Consider the following 22,010-nt stretch of genomic DNA (forward strand, 5'->3'; position numbering starts at 1 on the left):
ATATATATTATATATATATACAATTAGGTCTCAGGCCTTCACCCGGGGCTGAAGGTCTGAGACCTCATTGTTGCAGTTTAGGGTTCAGGCCTAGAATTTGTGCTTGTGTCGGCATGCAGTTAAGGAGTTTGGGTATCTTCTTCAATGTTTTGAGGTTTGTGTGTCTGGTAGTTGCTGCAAGAGGTGCACGGGATAACTCGCTGGTACGATGGGGACGAGAGCCCAGATACTACAGAGACGTCAGGGATCGCTGGGACTACTTGGGAGGCCCCGCTGTTACCATTTATTGGATGGGGTCTGTTTCGCCTGGGATCAATGACAAACCATAGCTGCTGGCCCAATGCAGAGGCGGACTTCCCGCTACACAGCGCCACCCTAGAGGTGCGTTCCCTGAAGGTATCATTGTGTCGGGTCTAGTGTTTACAGTTCAGTGTTGAGACCTTGTGGTTTACAGTTTGGGGTGTACAGTGCGGGCCTTACTGTTTAGACATAATGTCTAGGGCCTGCGTGTTTAAGGTTTGTTGCAGGTTAGGGCGTTGCGACCCATTGACAAGGGGGAGGAGGTTACTGTCTCCTACATAGAGGAGTCTCTCCCTCTCCACCAACGGCGCGAGGCCCTGCAGAAAGTATGGTTGAGGCTATTTTGCAGCTAAGGGCTTTGGGCCTTACCTACTTAAGCAACTTTCTCAAACAGGTTGAGACAAACAACCAGCACCTCAGAGTGCACAAACTGGGATTCAGGGTTGAGGGTGTGGCGTTCTTCTTATTGTTCACGCTTTCGGTTTTGTGCTTTGCAGCGCTACGGCTTCTCATGCACGTGTCCTCGCTGCGTTGTGGAAGTAAACCATACCACTTAACTCAGCCCTAAAATTTAAACCGTTACTGTTTTTTGGGAGTCTGCACCTTTCTTCAGACCTTGTAGTGTTCATGGGTTTGTCTGTCAGGCTGCCGAAGCCCTGCTGGTGGTGATGAAGGTCCCAGAGTGCTCCGACAGCAGAAAACTGGAGGTGAATTGCTGCTGCTACTGCTTGCGGGCTGTCTTTCCTTTTGCTGTTGGGAGATCTCCTGCTGTTGCATGCATCACTTAGCGTTGCAGTGGTGCTACTACTACTGCTGCAGCCACTGCGGGTGGTCTCTAATGCCCTCTTTGCTTCTTCAGCTTGTGTTGCTGCTGTGGCGTTTCGCATTTGCAGGAGCTTGTCGCGCGGAGGACGGGTCTTCCCTTAACCGTTGTCTCCGAGGTCAGGCAATATTCAAGAAGCCTGATGAAGCCCCAAGTGTCGAGCGACAAGCGTGGATATGCGCCGCATGAAAAGCTACCAGAGACTGCACCTTAAAGTGTCGGCCGGATCATAGGCCTCAAAGCCAAATTGTAGAATCTAAATTCCGAATTCATAACAGGAACCAGCTGCATATTGTGTGTCGGAGTGGCAAACACAAGGTCTCAGTGAGAGACGCAAGAGCAAGAGTAGCAGTGGTGCTCGCTTCCTAGCTGTAGCTGGGGGCCAGCGATACTCTACTTGACGGTGGATTCCAGGGGCGGATGGAAAATCACGTTCAAATTATGTTATTGCTATATACACGCTTCCGCTCAATTAAAGGCATCCCACCACAAAACAGGTATAATCGGGCTCGACCAACCGCAGGCGACGAAGGACGGGCAGGCATTGATCAGGCCTTCTTATGCGTCGGCTGCATGCCACACTAGCTCTTCTCGGCAAGACCGAATTGAACAAACGGATTCAGCAGACGGCAACCGCCTCCTGGTTAGCCAGTTCTGTAGCTTGGCTGCTCTCAGAGGAACAACAGTTTAAAAAGGATTTTACATGAGTTGCCTATGACCAGCATGGCCTGTTAACTAAAACTCACCGTCACAATGGCGGTTATGAGGTGCCACAAAGACGGTCGATTGCCTTTTCTAGGGGAGTGGCCCAGCTCATGGACCGCACCCTCAACAGCTGCTGCGCCCACGTTAGACGCGTCGTAGCGACCCACAGCCGCCAGCGAGCATTCAGAACCTGAACAAGCACCAATTTGAAAAACCAAAGCCTCGTACCCTGCTGTAGTTCTACAGCAAAGGCGTTTTTTATGTGCCTGGAAACGGGAACAATCGCAAAAGCTGTATCTTAGCAGAAGAGCGATTCATGTCATTCATAGGTGCATGATGAAAACCCCCTTGTTCTGGAACTTTTTACTTGAGCTGAAAAAAGGCAGGCATTAGTTGAATTCATGCATGTACGTTGAAATCTGGGGTACCTGAATGGTAGGTGCCTTGAGCTGAACAAGCTCTTGCAATTCCTTCTTGCCAACAATAGCTAGGGCACGATGTAGCAGCGGCAGTAGAACGAGCGCCTCATCAATGCCTAGCCTTCCTTGTATGGCTCGCAGCTGCAACAACTCAACCAACCGGCGCCTTCAGCAATGTGCATCCGGCGACCAGATGGCTCTTAAGGCAAGGGTACGAGGTCACTTCGCTGTGGTGAAGACAAAGGAAGGACGAGGGAAGAGAGGACTGACCAAATCATTTGTCTTGATAAGAAGGATTAGTTCCTGAGGGATATCCTGCAGGACGCTTGTAATCCGGGTGAAGTATTCAGGGAATGACCTTTGTAGCAGTGCTGCCTCTCTGCACACACGCGGCAACAGTTGTTATTACGACGATAGTAACTTGCAATAATTCTAGGTTTAACTAAACAAATTGGGCCACATGCTAATAAAGTTAACACTCGTCTGCCCCATTTAGTAAAATGAACGCTACTTATTTTTATTGTACTATTTCCTGTGCGACACATTGTAGCTCGTGTATAGAAAAATTCATGAATGGCGTGAGGAGCTGGTTTCATCAATTCCACCCCAAAAACCAATAATGTAGATAGTGGAAGTGACGCATACGATCGCTTTCTACAAATACGTTGGGAGGTGCCATTAATATAATTCTTACTCGGGAGTCTTTCGCGACAGCTGCAACCCCGAATTGATGCTGAAAACACAACAGAGTTCATAACAAGAAAATACATTGCCCGGATGGAAGTAAGGTTCAAAGAAACAATTTCAACATATTGGTTCCCACCGTACCTGTCTTCGCTTCTCAGGCTGAGAATAACGGCGAGCAACCCAGCCAATTCCCCCACGCCAAACTCTTTCGCGCAGGCAGTCACACCTGCTATGTCTCCCCGTTGCATTGCAAGCCACATGCTGGCGTAGGTATATCTAAATTGCTCAGTAAGTGAACAGTATAGGCCGTGATCCAGCAGGCTGAGACGAAGCCGCCCCTTTGTGTGGACGGATTCCCGTGACGGCCTCTGAGTGTTCAAGGCCTTCTCACAGCTGAGAGAAGACAAAAGGACCGCTGTGTGGCACCTACTCGTCGGCTGTTGAAGATCGTAGTCTGGGTTGGGGCTCTTGTCTAGATGTACTATAACGTTTCCAGGGTGCGGGTCAGCATGCACAAAACCAACGTCAAAAATGAGCCTCGCGTACAGTTCCGAAAGTGCTTCAGAGACCGCTAAGGGGTGGATTCCTGCGGAGGAGTAAAGAGAAAAGTCACTAGTGCCCTACATGATTTGCCATGTGGTAAACCGAGTGCTCCGAATAGCCAAGGCGCGATTCCCTCGTACAATTCCAGATTACCTTGAGAAAGTATTCCCCGCAAATCGTCCACTGCTACTCCTTTACACCGTTCCATGACGAGGACTCTGGCGGTAGTCAAGTGGTTGTAAACCCTAGGCACGTACAGCTCCACCTGGTAGTCAGTGAGGCAGTGAGAGCTATCATCCTGTGGGTGGGAGTTGGAACCACCATCTTGTATGCGGAAGGTTGAAGTGGCGGTTGACCCTGTGTGTAGCACTGGGGATCTATAGCGCTTCTGTTCGTTCGTAACAAGCAAAGCGTTTCCTGAATCACTTTCTATGCGGTTCGGCAGTTTCGAACCATTGTTATCTCCAATATGGGGATTAGAAAGCCTGAACCACGATGCTGCCTTTGCTGCGAGCCGGAAGAGGATCGATTGCAGCAATGAACGTTGCGGCAGAACGAGATGAAAAGTGGATCGTCCGCCTTGCAGCAAATCACGACATCTTTTGGCATTTTCTGCCTCCTTTCTGAAGTCCAATTCAGCAGGGAGGTTTTGTCGAAGGAGATCTACAAGCCAGTCCAGCCTGCATGTAGAAAGGATGGCGGACAGTTCAGCGCTTTGCAGAGGGATATTCCGCTAGCCTGATTTAACTGCACAGCCAGCAGAAGGCAAGGCCCGGCAGTGTTTTTACACTATTCGGCAACTGCTCTATACAGAAACACCAGAGTTTAAACCACAGCCACAACTTGAACTTCATTGCACTGTTCCGTTGTGCAATTTCTGCGTCGTGCCACATTTCACCAGCAAGCGCGGGAATAAAGTCCTGTGCAAGCAAATTTGTTGTGTGCAAGGCCGCTTGGAGTTGAACGTAGGTACATTCCTAGGTAAACAGCTATAGAACATTATTGCTGCTGCTGTCGAGGGGCCATTACCTGACATCTGGGAATATTTTAGCAGCAACTGCCGTCAGCAGCTCAACAACTTTCGTGTCCGTCTCGGCAAGCTCCCGCACGTCGGCATGCTGCACTTTAACAGCCACTGGTTGCCCATTTGCCAGCACAGCGAAGTGTACTTGCGCCAGCGAGGCTGCGATGCGTAGAAAGCACAAAATCAAGGGTGCGAACGTACGCTTGCTTGTCCTGTCAGAAGTACCTTAGCAAACACGGTAGACAGCGCGACACGAGGCGCAAGGGACGAAGCCTGTCAATTAACCGAATCCAAAAGTCAAGGCAGCAACGGCCTAAACAGTAGACTGCCGAACTCGTGAGCACTATTAAAAAAGGAGCCTTCTCCACAGTGATAAGTAGCCCTACCGGTGCCAACGGGGGTTTCCTCAAATATCTCAAATACTTCATCCAACCTCTCAATGTTGAGTTCTTGCTTGAGTACCGCCTCCACTTGCGTCATAGGAGACGGGGGAAGGTTGCATTGAAGCTTCTGCAGCTGTTGGGTATATTCCACGGGCAACAGATACTCCATAGCACTTGCATGCTGCCCGAGTTTGACGTATACCCCTCTGTTCCTCTCAGCCAACCGCACGAGACGCCGTGCACTCCGACGGTGGCAGCCACTGATGTCCCACCAGGCTGAACATAATAAAAGCATTCACACATCGGCGCCACAGCAAGAGGATAGCGCTCAAGCATATGTCACAGCATACCTGCATATCTTGATTGCTTTGGAGATGCGAAAGGGCCATATCCTAGGGGCCGTATGCAGAAGAACCTCAGCAATAACCGAAATTTTCCAGCATGTTTGAACGTTTAGTGCCAAAATAGCTTTCTGTATAGCCGCACGGCTGAGTACAGTGGAGCTAGGGAGAAATCCAGCATTGTCTACTCTTCTGCTGTGGCCACAAATGCTCACCAAGCATCTTGTAGTCAATGCTCAGTGCAGCAAGGACAGCAGCAGCGTTCGCGCATCTTAACACGGCCCACGTGCGGGTCCTTTCAGGCATCATTACCTGAATTCCCCAACCAATAAGTCCTGCAGCACTGAGAGCAACACCAGTAGCATAGCAACCCTTGCGCAACGCCACTAGAGACGAAACCGCTTTGCTGTGCTGCGTGGGCCTGTGAGGTGCCCTGAGACGTCCAAGAAGTTGCCTGATGCGAGCATCGTTGTCGCTTCCCTTGGCGCCAGGACTGTTGCAGCTCCTACTGCGCCACAGGCTGGGACCTCCTTTGTAGAACTGCGAGAAGGAATTGCACACCTTGTGCGTCGTGCAGTGTGCCTTATCGAGGAGCCGAAACATCTTACCGTCACACCAGACAGGCCTCTTTCTAGCACAGGGTGAGCCTTAGTGAAAAGCCCACACCAGAAAACAGTCATGCTGAGTACGCTCGGCACCAGCCATGAGCTAGGCGCCAAAAGTAAAAGTAAGCATGTTTCACATGAGTACGCGCGTGTCCTGAATGTGGAGGGCCGACACCTGTCGGCACCCGCCACCGCGGCACTGATCCTGAACTCCTATATGCCAAGTAAAAACACGCGTAGCTGCTGTCTAACGAATTTGTAAGGACTCGCGAAGCCTTGCGGTCCGCAGAAGATCCTGTTTTCACGAGCGCTGGCGAGCGGAAACTCGTAAACACGGGAATTCCTACTTAATGGTGGAAACCCGAACTTCCGCGTCCATCGTCCAGCACTTAACAATAAGGAGGAAGAATTTATAACAAATGAAAAGGTGTAGGCCTAAGTATGCTGGGAACTGAGAGACCCCGCGAATTTGTTTCCCAGCCTGCGTGGCAGCCACAACATATGCTGTGGTGACCTTTCAAAGTACGACCATTAGTGGATTTGCTTGTCCTTCAACGGTTTTGCTTCAAATACTCATCCAGCATTAGATTATATAGAATTCAAGAGTGCGCGAGTTGTCGAGTCCCTTTTCTGGGTACTGGCCCACCTGGTTTTTCTCGGGGGCCCCGGTGGATGCCTGCCACCCTGTGAATTCTCTGAGCCTCCCTTCTACAACGTCGCTTGCTTCTCATCCTTATTTTTAATGCTGTGAATATCCTTCTTTTGGCCTCTACAGCGTTGCTGAAGTATCTGCTAGCGATGCTGTGTCGGAGCAGTATCGGGCCCTACAGATCCATCTGTAGTGAACAGCAACTGGGAGCCGCCATTGCTTATGAATTGCAAGAAGCTCTCGAAACAGCTTTGAATTCCTTCTAACATGCAATAACTCGGCGTCCCGTTTCTCTCGAGCCCGCTTAAACTCCTACGGCACTACCGAGCAAGCGTCCCATTTTCTAGGGACAGTTTTTTGTCGCCTCCCACGCCTTCCGTTTAAGCCGGACATATTGCATGGCTGTGAACCTCAGTCTGATACCAAGCCATCTGTTGGCAAATGTTCTTTCAGAGGGAAGGCACAGGCCCGCGAAATGCCTACCAGCTGCCGCAGGCCCGCTTCTCTCTTCGTGCTGGAGAGGGCCCCTCAATTATACGCCAGTTTGCCCACACCCTGAATCGCCATCCTTTTAATCAGCAAGTATGCTCGCACATCAGTGTCATATGCTGTTACAGCCTCATTTACTAAAGATGCCTGACAAGTAGTTGCTTCCGCGTTTGTACCGAAGGGCCCACGCTATAGAATTATGTTGCAGTTCTGGCTGTAATTTCATTTGCGTATTCCTGATGGTAGCTCTTGCATTTTAATTCGCAGGTATGGAGTATTAAAAGGCAGCAAGATGAGCACTTACACATGCCAGCATAAGGATGTGTCTGGCAGCCCACTGGTGTGCTGCTTCTGTGCAGGTATTCCTCATTGCTTCGGACGGTCTACCGGGCCCCTCAGCGGCAAGCTCCAAATCGGCTGTTGATTTGGCAGTGTCTAGCGTAAGACTATGATTTTGCATAGCCGATTAGTTTAGCCAACAAGACAGTTGTGCACTTGGTATTTTAATTTTCAAACTTGTGATTTGCTTGGGGTTTACAGCTGGTTAACGGGAGCTGTTGCCTCTGCTTGAGAAACGTCTCTCTTGATGCATTCCTGCATCTCCCACTGCAGCAGCTGCTGCTGAGGCGCTGGAATGGGTCTCTTCTTACCTGGCGGGGACCTGGGGGTTCAGCGCCATGTTGTGGAACAGCAACTATAGAAAACCCGGGGGCGCCCTGCCCAGTGATAGGAGACACTGGAGGTGATAGGAATACGGCTTCTCTGCAAAATGACGGAGTCATGATTCTGAAGGTATGCATGCCCACGCTATTTTGGGGAGAGCAAAACTCGGCAAAGATTGTGCAGCAGGAGAGCCTGTGCAGTAAGGCCTACCATACTGGCTTTGCAGTGTTTCCCAATATGACGCAATATTGCAATTTTTCCCACAAGAGCAAACCTTATTACGCCGAATAAGCGCTAAGACAATTACTTATTGCTTAGATGCCATCGTTAGCGCAATGCAGAGCATCTAGCCCGTTCATCCTGGTGCGGGCCACAGGCAGACGTGACGTGCGCTTGTGCCTCACGGCGTAGTGCGGCGCAAGATCTTGGACACTATGCAAATATCCTGATCATGGAATGCTCGGCTAATGCGCACCTGTGTGTGTTCAGTTGGATCGCTTCACGGCGCAGGTGTTGGGACTTGACACATGGATACGATTGCCTCATTTTATGCGGAAATGTGAGAAGCCTCTCTTTTCCTTGGATCTACTTTATCGACATGTATTGTTGTACTTATTTCCTAGTATACGTGCGAGAGCAAATTTCGGTGAGAACCGACATCTAGCGTCTCTACTTTCCCATGCGGCCTGCTTCCTTTCGCAGCCCTTCCCCCTGGAACCCGCTACCTTAAAATTGATGTGCAGCATCCGGCAGTCGTGCGCCACCAGAAGATGGTTACCCAGAATAGGCTAAAACGGCAAATGCAAGGGGTGCAAATAGAACAGGGGAGCTCGATTGCAGGGCCGCCTTCTCGACTCTTCGAGCAGCTTCAGCGAAGTCTACGATCACTCGAACCTGTTGACCTCCTCTCCAGTACAGCGCGTAAGCCCTGGATATTCGGTACACGTAACATCCTAGGCCTTCATGCTTGCCGTGCCTGTCACCAGGAATGCCTCCGATTACGTGAAGTGGCTGTGTTCCCGCAGCACCTGAAGGAGATTGCGGGGGAGTAGATGCAAGGCGTGAGCTCGCAGAAGAAGTGCAGCTTCTACTGCGCGCTAGTGGAAGTCCCACAGCTACCTGCAATATCGTGCAGTTCCAGTGCCGTGTGTCGGAATATAGGGGGGGTATACTTGACATGACGGCGGAGGCCTCACTGGCAGTCAGCACGGCGAGCTCTTCACAAACGCACCATGCGGATCATATACTGATGACTCCAGACCTTCCTGATTCCCAGACTCCTTATCGCCTCGTGTTACCGGTCTGGGACAAGCTATTTGCTGCTGCAGCTGCTGCAGCACGAAGAACCTGCCCACCGTCTACTGGGGAGGCTGTTGCAGCCCTGGTGGTGAGACAAAAAGACAAGCACAAAGGTTTGAGCAGCCGTGCTGCAAGAATGCCCACACATGCGCGTGTTCAGAACCCAGATAGCAACATGGCTTCACGGAGTCATAGTTGCAGTGAGCTAGGCGAGTCCGCCAACACGCGGCAGAGTCCACCTATCCGCCCAGATTATCTAGGAGCGCTTCAGCTATTGCATGAAAGGCAGAGGCAATGGCGGGAGAATAAATTGCAACAGCGGAGTAAGGATACCCAGCCCGCACCGGAAAACGCAAGCCACACTGAGGAGGCGTTGCAGATGGCCGCCCCTCCCCCATTCAGGAAGCAGCCACCAGCAGAGGCCTTATTCTCCAGAATCACCGAATACCTCGGTTGCCTTGGTTTGGACATTCCTGTGAGCAAAGTAAGCAATGAGACATTCTGGATTTCGGCCGCTGGCTGGAAGGAAATCGGGATGCTTCCCCATAGTGCGTGCCCATAACAATTGAGGTCTGTCGGATGATAACTATTTTTGGAGTTTCGTAGAGTGTTGGTCAGGGTGCCCAACGAGGCCATGTACGTTGGCAAAAGTGTGAAATGTAAAATGGCGGATGGGTAAGGCAGAAGCATTCGCGTCATTGTGCACTGCAGGAGGACTGTGATTGGTTTCGGGAGGCCGACCGCATGAAAGACCCGCAATCGGTAAGGCGTTGAGGCCCATCCCATGCATGCGCAGTCATAGTAGCATTTGCCGTTCTTCAACTGCAAAAGAGGGGTTTTGCTGTGTGCCTTTGACTCCGCCTCTGCTGTTGACTGCACAGGATAAACTTTACGTGCTAAATGAACTTTTAATCATTTTGCCCTTTTGTGGATTCTTGTGTGCAGATTCCTGTTGCTAGTGTGTCCGGGGGGCTTCTTCACTCTACTGCTGTAGTAGCGGCTGCTGAGTCCCTATGGTAAGCCGGCGGGCGTGCCACCAAAGTCCAGCCAACAACCAGAGTGAACACCACGTGTGCATGCGCACCTCTGCGGAGCTCTAAGCTATGGGCTAATTGTGTGTTTGCGGGCGTCTTAGCACCTGGCTACAATCACAAGGGTCAGGAGCGTGGGCAGCTATATCTGTTGTAGGGGTTGCGGAGACAGCAGTAGCGTACACAGGACAGCCCCATGGTGAGTCTGTCACAGAACTTAGGAGTTTCGATAGCCAGTAACACTGAGTTGCCAACTCTATATACCGTTCAGTGCGTCGCAAGCATTTTAGCCTACATGCAAATTTGCTGCAGTCCCCAAGAGGTAATGCGACGTACTAGTGATGCTGATACTGCTTGACGCATGCGCTTCAGGTAGTGACGCCAGTGGCGAGTCAACGCTACATATGATTCTTAGTGCCGAAGCTCCAGCGAAAGTCCGTGGGATGCTGCTGCAAACAGTTGCTGCCAGCGACGCGACTACCACTATGCCTTGACCCCCAGAGATATTAACCCCGAAGGCAGTCATCTACACTGGCAAAAAGGCATTCAACCTGCTGCAGCCATGGACTCATGGTCCGTGGCTCCGGGAGAACCTATTTTAACATCTGCTGTATGTTCTGAGGGCGCCTCTGTCCCAGTGATCTTTGTTTTCGAGCTCTTTAAATAGATAGATGTGCGAATGCTAGGGTGCCCAGATTTCTTATGAATTGCAATCGTATCGACGGCATCAAGAATGCGTCGCCACTTGCGAGGGTCGAGACCCTGAGCACAAGAGAACTTCACAAAGCTGTATGCCGTGCTACCAATGGTCTCTTACGCTGGTGACTGAGGGAATGATCCATAAGCTGCGGTCAGGGAAACATATGCAACACTAGCGGACAACAGGAGCTGTGCAGAGCATGACTATTGCAGGGGTTCAAGATCTTACATGTTGAGTGAAAAAGATACTATCGAACTCGGCCAATTGGGAACTCCGAGGCTCGCTGGCGAGGCTTCGTAAAAGTTCGAGCACGCGCTGCCTGTCAACACACGTAAAGAGTGAGCGGGTCCTACAGTGCTGCCAGGGCATGCACGCGTGAATCTGGATGCATGAATATGCAGTACACCCACGGTCAAAACGAACCACCTACTTGTTTGCGCTGTCGAGCGACAAAAACGGCTCGTCCAGGAAGAGGACGTTACATCGGAGGCCAGCCCGGCGCTTAAGTATAACGACAAATGCTAGGTACAGGCACAAGCCGATCAGCTGGCGTTGCCCGCTGGAAGCTTGGTGGATGGTCCTTTCCCTGAGCCGAAAAGCGTACACACGTATTGCCAATGCCATCTACCTGAGAAGACGTAATGGAGCGATTTGTATTCTGATCCCACGCAATGGCCTCTGCTTGCCTAAAGGCGCCGTCAGAGCCGCGGACGCTCAGCACTCTGGTCAGGCGACTAGTTTTTGATGACGCGAAATCTAGCCGAAGCAGGCCGTCACTGGCCTGTTTAAGGTAGATGTTTGTCTGTTCCTCCAGCTGGCATAAGGCTGATCTGCACACAGTACGCAGCTAATGCACGGCCTACTCATTTCTTGCACGAAATGGAACAGTAACCCGAGGAAACATGAGATATTTGAGTGACTGCTGAAGGTTTGCAAGGGCACGCATGCTTGATCCATGTGCTGCAACCGTGAAGCTGCCTGCCAGAAAATCTCTATTGTGCGGGAACAGACTACAGATGCAGCTACGTAAAAATGGGCATCTGGCCTCATGTGGTAAGTTCTGTGGACACCTTACGCGAGAAGGTGGCGCTGGATTCCTTGTGGACCAAGGTGAAGCTCCACCTCTTCTAGCACTGCTTTCTGAGATCTAGGAATAACGCAAACAAATCGCAAAGCTACAGGTAGCATTACCTATCTCGCAGAATCCCTCACTAGGCTGACAAAGCTTTCAGGCCAATGTTAGTCACTTACATATAGAACGCAGCTCGCGAACGCAGTAGAGAAATAAGCCTCTGCAGTCTTCTCGCTTGAATACGTGTTGCTCCTTTGCCATCTCCTAGTGGCACCCCTCCAAGCGAGTGGGACAGAACAGAATGGTCGTCACTAGAGTTTACATCTAGACGAGATTGTTTCGCCTCAGCTTCGATGTCGGTCCCTTCGCATTCGCGGACGTTAACAGTCAGTCCTGTCTTCGTGTGATGCGTAGGTAAAAAACGCGTCCTTCTTCCTACGAGACGTTGAAGGTCTCTCAATCTGTTCCAAAAGCCAGCACACACGGCACTACAGTAGTGCCACCCGACGCAGAGTTTAAAATGAAATCAAGCCACGGAGGGGATAGAAGGGCTACCCACCGTATTGCCGCCACATGGTCAAGGGCCTCTGCTGCCTTGCTCAAAACCCGTTGCTTCACACGCGCTGCTGCCGTCGCAGCGGTCCATATGTCCAGCGGAAAAAGCAGTGACAGTAATGCCTGGGCATTGCAAGAGTACAAGAAAACACACTGATATACTGATATTGCCAACCCTTCTGCCCATGAATGTGCCTTACGGAGTCTACATTTTCTGTGGCACAATCGAGTTATAGATGAACCATTCACGCACGGAAAAGTTCGCTTCTGAAGTCCTTAGCAATCCGTCAGCCCCTTGGGATGATAAGTAGATAAACTGACTCCAAGCCTTGAGTCTACCCCCGAAAAGGGATTCAAGCTGCAGACGCACGCATATTAAAACAGTCGCCATCGAGCGCGGTTATAGAGAACGCCTTGTCAAGAGCCCCGTGGACTTGTGGCAATAGGACTGGCAGACATCACCTCGCGTTGCGTGTCTACGACGCTCTGAGCCGTCATGTCCCTGCCCCCCACATGGAGCGTTAACTCGCAGCGTCCCGAACGCCAACGTATTCTCCGCAGACAAAATGGCTCTCCATTCAGTTCGCCTGAAGAAATGGGGAAACGCATGCATTGTCATCTATGGAGTTGGTGAGGCACAGGGGTGGGTATCCTGTGGAGAGTACTCTGCACTAATCACTGCCGGCAAGGGAGTTTCGGCTAGTCTAGGCTAGGTGGTCTACCGCTACTAATGACTAATGCAAATGGCTTACCCTCGAGTTCAACGGACGCGAACCGATCTTCAGCGCATTGGATCACATCTTCTGCACCTCTTTCGTCACATGCGAAGCTGCCTGCTGGCCCGCAGTTCAAGGTAGAAACGGGCGGCACGTCATCACAAACAACGCCCGTAACCTGGAACGTTATCGCACGCTGACACAGCACCATGCGAAATTTACCTGCAGAAGCCCCTTTTGCTTCGGCAATCAAGTGCTCCATAGCTTCTTGATTTAACATGCATCTGCTGACTCACTTTGGGTCTTCCCGAAACAGCAGTGAAACCGTTACAGACCGCGTCGCCTATAAGTGCCCAAACGACGGCCTGCATCATAGTTGTTTTACCTGAAAATAGGCACACAAAAGTATAGATACTACAGGCCTAGTAAACAGGCACAATACAACGGGGAAAAGCGCAAATTCCAAAAAGACATATAGAATCCGGCATATCAGCAGAATTAATCCGGCACCTTCCTCCCTCCAAACCTATGTAAACTATCCGCGCCTGTACAACTGCTTCTGAGTTTTGACTTGAACACGTCCGACCTGCTCCGTTTGCAGCATGAAGACTTCCACGAGCATGGGGATCTTTGCTGCCTTGAATGAAAACCATACCACGTCGGCGCAAGTCGAAGACAACGACGCCACTGTGAAGACAGCGCAAACCCAGAGTTACTCACTTACTCAGTGATCATCAAACAGCAAAACTGCAGTGATGCTGATGCGATATCAACGCTAGTGAAACCGCAAGGGCAATGAAGGCCATCTTCTCTATATTTCCAGGAGTCCACACCTGTAGAGTCCGTACGATTGGACACGTGCCTGATGTATCACCAGGTCTGCAGCAGCATGCGGCCATCCTGCGTTTGGTCCTGTTGGAAGGGAAGCCGCTCTGCAAGAGCTCTCTGCCCCACTCCAGCAAGCCCCTTCCACTTGCTCCTTAAGGATCATATCGGCTTCTTCCACTGGAGAAATTCCGAAGCAAACGCAAGACGGTGCAAATAACAATGTGAGAATAAATAGACGCCTGCGCATGTGCTCGGAATGTTGCATATTCGAACGCAGATCTACTGTGAAAATAGACATGATGAAACAGCTGCAGGCTGCGATGCGTATCCATGGGGCATGCAAGAGAGTTCTTGCTGCTGTCTTCGTCGTACATGCTTGTTCACTGAAGGTGTGAGATCCATCCTTGGCGAGTTGATCAGCGTAAACACGCAGCGCCTCACGTGGCGGGCGGTTTTCAACTGGTATTAGGCCATGATGGATAAGTAGCCTTAAGGGGGATGTGCTTGCATCTGGAAGCAGATTGTCAAAATCGGTGGAGACCTGTGAAGCGTCTTTCGCGCTTTGTTCTTCCGCCGCTCGGGAGTTATGAGTAGAGATATTCTGTAGATTCGCGCCAGATGGGTTTCCTAGCCCTCGTAGCCCAACGTTTATTGGTGAGGGCGTTTCCTGGTGGTCGTTCCCAACACTGGCGGTCACGTGCTGAGACACGGAAGAAGCTGATGCAAGTGGATTGACCCGGCAATCGAATAATACGCCTGCAAACAAAATTGATATCATGTGTGTCTCTTTGATGCTTGCAAACACGCATGGTTTCTTGGGGAACACATGCCTCAGAGCACTTTTTAAAGGCTGCGTTTAAATACCAAAAGTAGCCACGGATTCTGCCAGAGACTGTATTACCGGCTTCTCTGTAGGCATCACATATTTGAAGGAGCTGGTCCGTATTTAATTCATTTTTTCCTCTCATCAATGTCTCATTGAGAGCGGTGTCTAGCCCACTGCTTCCACCTAAAGTTGCTTTAGGTGACACAGTCCAGCTGCTGCTGGCATGGTCGCTCCCAGAGCTTGTATTGAGCATGGAGCGTTCTTGATCAGCGAAATCTTCAGACTGTCTTTGCAAGGATTCTGCGTTGCTATCTAGCTCTCGTTGCGGTGGCAGTTGCCCCCCACTACCTTCGTGGGAGTGTGGTTGTACAACACTTTGGCTGGCAGGGAGCTCCGCTGTGGCTGAGGTGCTTGGTAGCAAAACCACTCTGTCCCCACGGCGAAGAGCTTGTGGTGGGGGCAGGAGACGCGGGTCTCTCACAGGGAAGTGCCTCGGACCAACCGTGGACTCTTGTACGTCTACCACTTCAAAGTCGCACGACCTAGATATGGTATACAGACACTTCCGCTGATAAGCCTCCGCTAGTGATGTCTGCACGAAACATGAAAGCAAGGCTGGGAGTAGGTGATTCCGAGCTATCCGATAAACGCCTTGCCGATCGCTTTCACATTGCTCATAAGCTGCTCACCTGATAGAGCGAACCCACGTACCGAACCTGCTTGCCAACCAGCTGCGGGGTGTGTATGTGGCCAGAGTATACAGGCACATCTGGCAGTAGATCAATGTCTATCCCATCGTTTAGTATAGCCCAATCGCTCTCTAAAAGGGGATTTAATGTGGCTCCACGAACACTGAGGTGACCGAAGACCGCGCGAAGTGTCTTGCACTGAAAACAGTTAAGACAGGGCGAAAAACAGGCCTGTGGTCACCCGCTCTCTCGTGGGCACGAACGCAGAGAAGTCGTTTTGCTATATGTGGGAACTCTGGTTGACGAGTCGCAAAAGTCTAGGCATTCTAGATGAAGGACGACTCAAATGGAACGGCGAATGAACCGCGAATATCTATTTACACTGATGTGAGTGAAACAATTTTCTCGGCATGCCCAGTTGTTGGATGAAGTGGCATTTTCCTCCACACCTGTTTAGCATGGCTCATAATTCGTCGTAACTTCCCCAGCTCACGAATATGTGGTAAGAAGAGAAGCTCCTGGTTGATCAGGGTTGGTCGTCTCAACGGCAATACCAGAGGGCTTCGAGATACAGCCTTCTCAAGGGGCTGTAGCAAATCGCGCCCTGCTTCGTAGGACAGTTGGTCATGGTTCCCGGGCAGCAGGACAACCTGATCAATTATTCCAACAGGCACACGAGAAAAGCCCGACAGCAATATGACCGCTGGACTTCAGCGCACCACATACTCGATGGAGAATCGCACACTGTGACAAAATGGTAAATTGCATTTTGAAGGCAACGGTTAGTGCATCCATACATATGCATGTAGAGAGAAAATTGGACTGTGAAACTTGAGCTCACTGGAACATCCCATTGCTCCCAGAACTCGAGAACAGGTCTCAGGAGACCCCAGTGCAGATGTCTCTCGATCCGTGAATGCCAGAAATCCCCCAAGAACACGGCAACAGCCGGCGTTTTCTGGGATTCTGAGTTGCCTTCCTTGCCACGACCAGCGACAGCTGTCGGTTTTTTCTGGTAGCCTGCGCTGTCGGATGTACTCTGACGCTTACATGCTTGCTGCACCAGGGAAAGGGCATCAAGACATGTAGGCAGTGTCGCCTCGCTCACGTGTAGGTCGCCGAAGAGGACGAAACGATCAACCTGTGTAAGAAGGGGGATTGTGCACTCGTCCCACAGGCTGTGCCCTGCAGCTGCACGAGCGCAATCAGGAATGCCAGGTAGTCTGCTGGGGCAACGCAAGTGTTGTTTTAGAGAGCAATTATTAACGTATGATCCAAGTGCTCTTAGAGATCTTTGTATGGGGATATATCTGTTTGAGCTTGCCCAGGAGAAGCCCCCCTCAGGATGCCCTGAAGATGCGCTGCTCCAGCGTGAAAAAAGAAAGAGCAAGTTGGGCAAATTCGTCGGCTTCTGCAGATTCGAAGAGGCACATCTGGTCGTGGGAGGGATTATTACGAATGCCCCTGAGGTAAGAAGGTGAGGACATGTCCACCAGCCTACCATACCCAGCAGGAGCCACAGCTGACTGCCCCAAGGCATCACCACCCGCACAGCTTTAGCTCATGTACCTCCTCATAGACTGTCAAGGGGAAGAGGACGCAGAATCCAGGGACATCCATATCATCCTAGGGTACCATGTTTGACAGTAAGTTACTGCTACACCACGCCAAATGCCATTAATACCATCCTGCCACGGGCGAAGAGGAAGCCAGGAGGCAGGCAAACGAACTGGTAGCCCGCCTGCTGATACAGAAGATGCAGCTAGAATTTATGCGAGAATCTCGCCAATGAATTTAGATAAACCTTGCCTGTCTGCGCAATATGTTCGATGACATCCGACATAGGGCCCAAGGGCTGAGGATCTCGAGACAACCCTCTCGATTGACCTCCACACTGGGGCACAAATTAAACTTATGTAGACGAAACTATGCAGCAGCGTGGCATTAAATTTGGTTCTGAGGTGCGGAATACTTGGTGTGTGAGTTCATTTCATTCTAGTACGTCTAAAAACGGGCTTAACGTGGCAAGGCATTGCCAGGTGGAGCAGGCACTACGACAGGAATGGACTTCAAGGCTGTGCCAAGCGAAGCCACAACCGGCAACACGATCCACCTTAACAAAAAACAATAATAATGACATCTTCACCACATATTTGCCTCTACTTTCCCTGCGACATTCTAGCGACAAACCCCTGAACTCGTGTGCCGAATCGGTATTTCTGCCAAGGTTAACTTGTGGCGTTGAAATCCAAGCACACTCAAGGGAAACTTATGTACCCACCAGAAAGTCTAATGTAGAATGGAAACGTTACCCAGCATTTCATTACTAGTATTCCCGTTCTTCAGTCAGGCTGAAGCTTCATACTGTATTTAGGTCCCGCGGAAGGTGGCAAGGCACCAAAGAAACTGAGAGAGAACTGAGACCTAGTTCAGTGTAGCCCCGTCTTGGTAAAAAGCATATAGATTTTTTTCAGTAATTACAGTCGTTTCGAATGTTATTGCGCCAGTATGGGCGGACGAACATTCAGCTATCACCCATATGGCGCCTGTTAGGGAACTACTTGAACTCCCTCATACTAACTCCTATATAAACTCCTTGCTGCTTCGACATGCATGTCATTCAGCTATCCAAATTCTGTTCAGAAAGAAGTATCCCAAGCACTACTGCTTTTCATTTGCTGACATCGCTGTGTACTGGCTCCCAAAATTCCACTGCATCTGACCAAGAAAGTGAAAGCGTAGACTACTTTGTGTGCATCTGCCCTGCCAAAGCTTCATTCATTGAGTTGTTTGTAGAACCGTCTCCTTCCTGAAAATTTCGAGTACCAACAAGTCTGCCTGCGAGGGAGATTCGGCAATAGTAAATGTCTCCTAGTGTGCTCCCGTATCAATGGGTCGAGGGATAAGGCACAAAAAAAATGTGCGCAACGCCCCCCAGAACTTCAATCATTTTGGAAGCCCCGCTCTGCTGTATGACACCACTAAGGGTTTTGGGGCCGTCAGCCAGTGGAACTTGCCACAACCACATAAGCTACAGAAATGACACGCTATTTCAGCCCGTGACTGGGCCAGTCCCATTTACGAAGACACGCATTCACTTCTGCTGCATGCATGCAGAGTCTGCTTCCGCTCAAGCCCCTACTACACAAAAATCTTTACCTGCGAAGGCCTGCCACCGGAATGTTTCGCATTGAAACTCTCCTGTCCCCTGTTCTGTACGACTCTCAAGAAACCCCGTAATCATTTGCTTCTTACCCCCTCCTCCCTCCCCTCTTATGCGGTGTGTGAATTGCATATGGATGATCGCCGCCTAGCCAACACCTTGCAATGCTGGAGGCATGTGCAGGCCCTACGGGAAGCAGATGCAAACAATTAACCCTGCCCTGAGTTGTGCGCTGACTCTCAGTTCAGCGTAACATATCCAGGAACACCTCCGCGATCTAGAAGACTTGACTCCAGTCTTGCCAAGTCTCTACCTGCCCGGAAATTAGTTGGGTCAAGGGTGACAACGCGCTGCTTTACCGCATAGGCTTCTGCCACGCGCCCCTCTTTCTCGTGGATATCAGCAATCATATCCAAAGCCTGCAGAGGAGCAAAACAAACAGTAACAAGCGTAGATTCCAACATTCCGAGTGACCTTAGTGGAGGCATAAGCAAACCACTACAGCTGGACATTTCTTAGCAATACCGACGAAAAGGTGTTGAAAGCCACACTAAAAAATGAACTTTTGGACATATGAGTGCACTACCAAAGTCATATGGAAAACCTCAAGTGCTTGCATGGTAGCTTGGAGGGGTTCGTTTTAAGACGTGGCACATACATTGTCATTGTTCGGGTCAATAGAAAGCAAGTGCTGGAATGTTCCAAGAGCCTCAGACCGCGTCGCCGGGTCTTCAGCGAGACAGACGCCCAGGTTGAAGATGGCAGGCTTGTAAGTAGAATCGTTTTGAAGAACCTCCCGGAAGCACGCTATTGCCCTATCACGCTCACCAAGCTGCTGAAGAACAACTCCTCTTTTGTACGAATAAGACAACTGATGCGGCGCCAGCATTGCTGCACTTTGGTAGCATTCCATGGCCTTTCGAGGATCTCCACAAGTGAGGTACAGCTCTGCCAGTTCTGCATGGATTTCAGCCCTAAAGTCACTGTCATCAAGCTGGCCAAAACATTCCTTTCCTGTTGTACGGGCCGAGATACTGCCTACATGCAGCCTTTTAGCCGCCGGGTTGTTCACCACAAGCTCATCTATGTCGTCTGTGTGCAGGCGGGATACATTCCCACTGGTGAACGCAGTCGACGCGAACTCTGCACTACTCATTTTTTGCATGGCCCCTTCAGTCTCACCTGCAAGCACTGCGGGGTGGTCGAACTGGCCGGGAGCCCAGCATGCGCCGACCGGCTGGGGGATGCTGCAACGGACAAATGAGCAGCCGCAGTTTTCGGTTTGATTAAGTGCTCCCAGCTTATGTAGTTTCCCAGCGAATTTTGCCGACGGGAGGTCTAGAGCAAAAAGATAGGCTCGTTTAGCCAGTTCAGGATTTTTTTCCCTGTAGTACCGCGCTTTCACTAGGGCCTCCTCCCTGCAGCACACAGTTGATTTCGCACAGCTCTGGTCGTTCATTTCCTTGAAAGCTTCCATGACGACGGTGGTGTGAAATTTTCGTGAAACCCTAGGCGTACCTCGATACAAAGGAAACGGTCCCATTCCTGGGCGTCGGACCGCAACATAGTGAAGCGTCTGATGAGACATCCAACGTATACGAATCATTCGCACTCTCATTCTGGTGGCGAGGAGCTGTCACCAAATATGCACAGCTGTCTTCGCAAGGGCGAGAGCGACGCTGCAAAGATGGTGTTGTCAGTTCGCTTTCCAAAATAGGCGGCTGTGCCACCGAAGACGGCGCGTTGCCCATGGCGGTTAGGGTTGGCGAAACTCTGATCAACCAGCAACTTTAAGAATCTCCTCAGAGCGTACGTACACAAAATGCCCGGTTCAACGGCTTCAACTCAAGGAAAGAACCGACTGCAAGAAGAGGAAGTCTGTTGGCTTCTGCTGCTTCGGTGGCTGCGAAGCGGATAGGTACCCAGAGTGCCGAGAATTTCAAAGCTGATAAAGAATTACCATCAGCTTGAAACGTTGAAACACTAACACTTTAAAATCCAAAGACAAGAACTGGTTGGTGATGAAACGGCAAGCCGTATCGCTTGCACGGGTCAGGTTCCGACGGATGAAGGACAGCGTCGGCCGGGCTCCGTGCAGGAGACCGTCACGAAAGTGTCAGCCTTCTTTCCTCTCTCAAAAAATTCAACCAAAGCATATACAAAAGTAAGAAAGATATAGGACAGAGCCCATAGGGGGTTCCTTGAATGCCGGCGTAGCAGCTCTTGGCCTTCCCTGAACCAGGCCACCCGAGAGTCACATTTTGACTGCAGTGTATCCAAAATCACTGTTGAAGTGCGCTAGGGAAGCTGACAACTAGATAGCCCAATTGCCTGCCGTTATTGAGTAGTGTATTCAATTCTGTCTCTACAGCATATAAACCCTGAACACGGAGGAGTGCCACAGGGTTTAGAATTTCCCTGGTGCCGCCGTCGAAGACCAGGGAACTAAAGTGGCCCGCAGCCTTGCATTCTCTGTTTCTTTATCTTGTAGGTCTTTACCTTATTTTCTGTCTTTCCTCTGATTGCGTGTACCTGGATACCCATTTATTCGATGCCTGCGTTGGAGACGCGTTGATTAGCCATAGGTTAGTGGACCACACCAAGCAGCTCTCAGCAGTGCCCCTCCATCATTTCGTACTTGTGAGAGATAAATCTCCCCAGTAGAAGGGGCATGCACCAACATGGTAAAAATGTTACAGTCGTCTGTGGTATTATAGACAATTAATACAGAGGTTGTTTTGATGCAGGTTCGTGGTGACTTGCTTTGCACCATAGGTTGCTGCAAAGTAAAATGAATCGGAAACTCCTACTTTCTGTAGCAGTCGCGGGCCAATGCAATTGTTGTTGGGATGGCTCCCTTTTGGAAACCCCCACGCTTGTATGCTGTGGTGCAGCTCTCCATTGTCCTCGGCTCAGGATGTGGCACCTGGTAGAGCTGCGCAACTAAGAGACGAGCGGTGAATCCCATCTACACCGCTGGTTATTTTGGTGTGTAGAAGTGCTTTGTCATGAAATTGCTTTCCAACAAGAGAGGGAGGGTCTTAGGGAGGCTCTTAAAATATTTGTTCAGTGTTCAGTATTCCCTCCTCCTAAATTGTTAAAGTTGGGCAGGATCTGCCTTCGAGTGAGGGAGCAAGCAACAGTCGGGGAGCTTCTGTCACGGGAGAAAGGCACACTATTCTCACATCATCTAACGAAAATCGCCTTGATTGAGAAAATTCTGAAGAATGCATCGGCCGTTGCGAGTTTCTCATGTACGGCAGAAAGGCGATCCTCACATGCCGTCCGTCAGTTTAGTATCATATACTTCCGTATGGACGCAGAATTCTGCGCGCAGAGCAGGAGCTTGAGTTTCTTTTAACGTTTTTTCTCATATTATAGGAGGTGCGGACATCACGTTTCTGCCCAAGAGGTGATTCCCCTTCTCTGGGGCTTACATGCAAACTTTTGAGATATCTTGCACTGTAGATGGCAACCTTTTATGGCCGGAAGGGAAAGAA

At 50.5% G+C, this 22,010-nt stretch overlaps 5 protein-coding genes across 5 annotated transcripts; 2 read left to right on the plus strand and 3 right to left on the minus strand.

Annotated features, from left to right (window-relative positions):
• Nucleotides 1–315: 315 nt before the first annotated feature.
• On the plus strand, nucleotides 316–1,337 carry EMWEY_00014780 (hypothetical protein; the record flags this gene model as incomplete). Its single annotated transcript, XM_013479463.1, has 4 exons — nucleotides 316–381; nucleotides 528–626; nucleotides 945–1,007; nucleotides 1,194–1,337. 4 exons carry the CDS (start codon nucleotides 316–318, stop codon nucleotides 1,335–1,337), a joined length of 372 nt encoding a protein of 123 aa, XP_013334917.1.
• Nucleotides 1,338–1,883: 546 nt separating this feature from the next.
• Nucleotides 1,884–5,828, minus strand: EMWEY_00014790 (hypothetical protein, conserved; the record flags this gene model as incomplete). Its single annotated transcript, XM_013479464.1, has 8 exons — nucleotides 1,884–2,018; nucleotides 2,257–2,388; nucleotides 2,518–2,626; nucleotides 3,076–3,520; nucleotides 3,631–4,157; nucleotides 4,507–4,660; nucleotides 4,888–5,160; nucleotides 5,441–5,828. The coding sequence occupies 8 exons, from the start codon at nucleotides 5,826–5,828 to the stop codon at nucleotides 1,884–1,886; spliced, it is 2,163 nt and encodes a 720-aa protein (XP_013334918.1).
• Nucleotides 5,829–7,288: 1,460 nt separating this feature from the next.
• EMWEY_00014800 (hypothetical protein, conserved) lies at nucleotides 7,289–10,455 on the plus strand (the record flags this gene model as incomplete). Its single annotated transcript, XM_013479465.1, has 10 exons — nucleotides 7,289–7,408; nucleotides 7,509–7,760; nucleotides 8,121–8,190; nucleotides 8,334–8,552; nucleotides 8,657–8,931; nucleotides 9,091–9,414; nucleotides 9,642–9,692; nucleotides 9,876–9,946; nucleotides 10,066–10,160; nucleotides 10,334–10,455. The coding sequence occupies 10 exons, from the start codon at nucleotides 7,289–7,291 to the stop codon at nucleotides 10,453–10,455; spliced, it is 1,599 nt and encodes a 532-aa protein (XP_013334919.1).
• A 52-nt stretch (nucleotides 10,456–10,507) lies between these two features.
• On the minus strand, nucleotides 10,508–16,967 carry EMWEY_00014810 (hypothetical protein, conserved; the record flags this gene model as incomplete). The annotated part of the gene is made up of 17 exons (XM_013479466.1): nucleotides 10,508–10,723; nucleotides 10,890–10,980; nucleotides 11,270–11,491; nucleotides 11,737–11,852; nucleotides 12,056–12,194; nucleotides 12,293–12,411; nucleotides 12,751–12,875; nucleotides 13,041–13,182; nucleotides 13,301–13,389; nucleotides 13,591–13,691; nucleotides 13,853–14,009; nucleotides 14,205–14,588; nucleotides 14,734–15,250; nucleotides 15,348–15,545; nucleotides 15,902–15,997; nucleotides 16,189–16,488; nucleotides 16,917–16,967. The coding sequence occupies 17 exons, from the start codon at nucleotides 16,965–16,967 to the stop codon at nucleotides 10,508–10,510; spliced, it is 3,063 nt and encodes a 1,020-aa protein (XP_013334920.1).
• Nucleotides 16,968–18,749: 1,782 nt separating this feature from the next.
• EMWEY_00014820 (TPR domain-containing protein, putative) lies at nucleotides 18,750–20,116 on the minus strand (the record flags this gene model as incomplete). Its single annotated transcript, XM_013479467.1, has 2 exons — nucleotides 18,750–18,929; nucleotides 19,169–20,116. 2 exons carry the CDS (start codon nucleotides 20,114–20,116, stop codon nucleotides 18,750–18,752), a joined length of 1,128 nt encoding a protein of 375 aa, XP_013334921.1.
• Nucleotides 20,117–22,010: the final 1,894 nt, after the last annotated feature.

The sequence above is a fragment of the Eimeria maxima genome, genomic scaffold (assembly GCF_000499605.1).
Source record: "Eimeria maxima Weybridge genomic scaffold, Emw_scaff116, whole genome shotgun sequence".
In the NCBI taxonomy this organism is placed as follows: Eukaryota; Apicomplexa; class Conoidasida; order Eucoccidiorida; family Eimeriidae; genus Eimeria; species Eimeria maxima.